This window comes from Austrofundulus limnaeus, unplaced genomic scaffold, assembly GCF_001266775.1.
Source record: "Austrofundulus limnaeus strain Quisiro unplaced genomic scaffold, Austrofundulus_limnaeus-1.0 Scaffold155, whole genome shotgun sequence".
Taxonomy (NCBI): domain Eukaryota; kingdom Metazoa; phylum Chordata; class Actinopteri; order Cyprinodontiformes; family Rivulidae; genus Austrofundulus; species Austrofundulus limnaeus.
This window is the reverse complement of record NW_013952557.1, coordinates 471,054-473,331: the sequence shown is the minus strand read 5'-3', so window position 1 is coordinate 473,331 and position 2,278 is coordinate 471,054. Positions and strand designations below refer to the sequence as shown.

Sequence of the window (2,278 nt, the reverse complement as noted above, 5' to 3'; positions counted from 1 at the left end):
CCTTCTCCTCTCTGTCAACGCTCTCTGGTTTCATTTAAAAGAGTCGATCATCAGATATTGTCCAAGATTAACCTTCAACGTCATCATTGCTTTGTGTGTAAATAAAATGGCTCCATCCGTGTTAAAATTTATTTGTAAAAATTTACAAAACTGAACAGCCTACAGTATTTTTACAGTCTTTATTTTACAGTTAAAATATATGTTTATCAAATAAAGTCTAATGTTACAACTAATCATGGATCCCTTTAAGTTCTTGAGTTGATGTTTATTGAGGGAGGATCAGTTTCCTGAGCACCAGCTCATATTGCACAGATTCTCCTGAAGCTTTATTCTGACAAGGCCGAACCTTTATCAGTTAAATCTAGTTACATAACAATTCCCTAATATAGTCTTAACTGCGGTGCCTCATCGGTGTGACCACATTTTAAGTGAAATATTTAGCTTCTTATTAAAACATTGGAATAAAACCGCTTTAAACCGGTTTAATAACTAATATGAAATGAATGTAAAACATCTCCTTCTGCTGAGCTCATCTGACTTCTACTTTAAAAGGTGAGAGGATATGACATCATCACACACTGTACCAACCTGTCCTATTGCAACATACCATCATAACAGGCGTCAGCATATTTTCCCTGATCCACACCTTGTATGAGTACAAATACTGCAGCTAGTGTTTCAAATAAAAACATAAACCAGTTTTTGGAAAGAAAAAAAAAAGAGGGACAACAAGTTCTGACAAGAAGTCCACTTTCACGACCAAACATGCTGCAGACCTCCTTTCTTTTTGTTTTGACTCAACTCTTTAAAAAAGAGAGAAAAATACAGCTAACATGAAAGTTTTTGTTTAAACTTTACAACAGCATTATGAGTTTGTCACATGCTGACCCTGATCCTAATTTGGGAAGCCCTYGGGGTGGAAATGTTTATGTAAGCGATAGCCTTAAGCGTCACACCAGGGGCAAGCCAGAAGCCAATCACGTCAAAGATCTGGCACTCCAGGGCCACGCCCCCTTCTCAACATGCCACTGTTCCTGGATGGAGGAAATATAAAGCAGGCTGACAAGCCAAAGAGGGAGAAAGAGACGAGAGGGAACCATGAAAGAGAACCTCGCCAGTGYTTCAACTCTGAACATGGCTTTTACCGAATGCATGAAACCTGCTGACTTGTCTGCTGGGAAAAAGGACATAAAGTAAGTAAACGCAGCCTTTGGCCGTGGTGTTCGTGATCACGACAAACCTGCAGAACGGTCTACTTTCATAAAAACACTAAAGGGTCAACTGTCTCTTTTGTTACAGGAGGAAAAACTGGAGAAACCGAATAGGATTTCTGCTGAAGTCAAACACTTCCCAGTCAATACTGCATCCCATGAAAACCAGATCCTACAGGTAAAGTTCTGCTTACTGTAAAACTTATGTAGCAAATCTTTTTTGTAACATAGTTTTCTTCAATGTGCAAGCAATACTCTAATTCCTTTAAAGGGCATACTTTGCGTTAAACTAAAATGCTTTWATTTAATGTCTTTTTGACAATGTGTGGTTGTGGCAGGTGGAATTATCTCTTATGAGATTTCTGTTCCTCACCCTCAGGCCAAGCGTTGATGACGTGAACCAATGGGCACAGTCGCTTGACAAACTGCTCAGTCATAAATGTAAGTATAACTCATCTGTCTGCAGAAGCCCCGTTACATAAAAAAAGTCAAAGGTCAAACTGTAACTGGAGGAGCTGAATAAAATCAGTTTATTGGCCTCAATAAAGCTTTGCCTGTAATGGCTTTGCACTCGCTGTGCCTTCCGTTAACGGGCGAACGGTCCGTGACCGACACCGGCCCCGTCTCACACGCCTCTCTCCCTGCGTTTCTTTCGCCCGCAGACGGAAAAGCCGCCTTTCGCATCTTTTTGAAATCCGAGTTCTGCGAGGAGAACGTGGAGTTTTGGACGGCGTGCGAAGACTTCAAGGCGCTCACGTCACACAGAGATCTGGTGTCCAAGGCCAACCACATCTACGAGGAGTTCATTAAAAGCGAGGCTCCTAAGGAGGTAATGAAAACGTGTCATTTGGCTGGTTTTCTTTTTGATGAGTTCACAGCAAAGTCTATGTTCCTCCAAGGTAAAACAAATAAAATTTCTTTTGATGGACTTAGATGCCAAATGTTCACAGGTCTATAAAGTACTTGGAAACATGGAAAAAAGTGAAAATACCTTAACATAAAATGACTTTGGTAGAAAAAAAAAAACATTTCACTGATGAGAAAATTACTTAAGTAAAAGTCATAAA

The 2,278-nt window shown here is 40.1% G+C and overlaps 1 protein-coding gene across 1 annotated transcript in view; it reads left to right on the top strand.

Annotated features, from left to right (window-relative positions):
- The first annotated feature begins 232 nt into the window (after positions 1–232).
- rgs2 (regulator of G protein signaling 2) overlaps positions 233–2,278 on the top strand; it is a 5,636-nt gene continuing 3,590 nt past the window's right edge. Inside the window, exons 1-4 of the mRNA XM_014016781.1 lie at positions 233–1,193; positions 1,300–1,389; positions 1,591–1,652; positions 1,874–2,040. Of these exons, the coding sequence (XP_013872235.1) occupies positions 1,099–1,193; positions 1,300–1,389; positions 1,591–1,652; positions 1,874–2,040 (414 nt within the window). The 5' untranslated portion in view covers positions 233–1,098. The remainder of the gene's footprint in view (positions 1,194–1,299; positions 1,390–1,590; positions 1,653–1,873; positions 2,041–2,278) is intronic.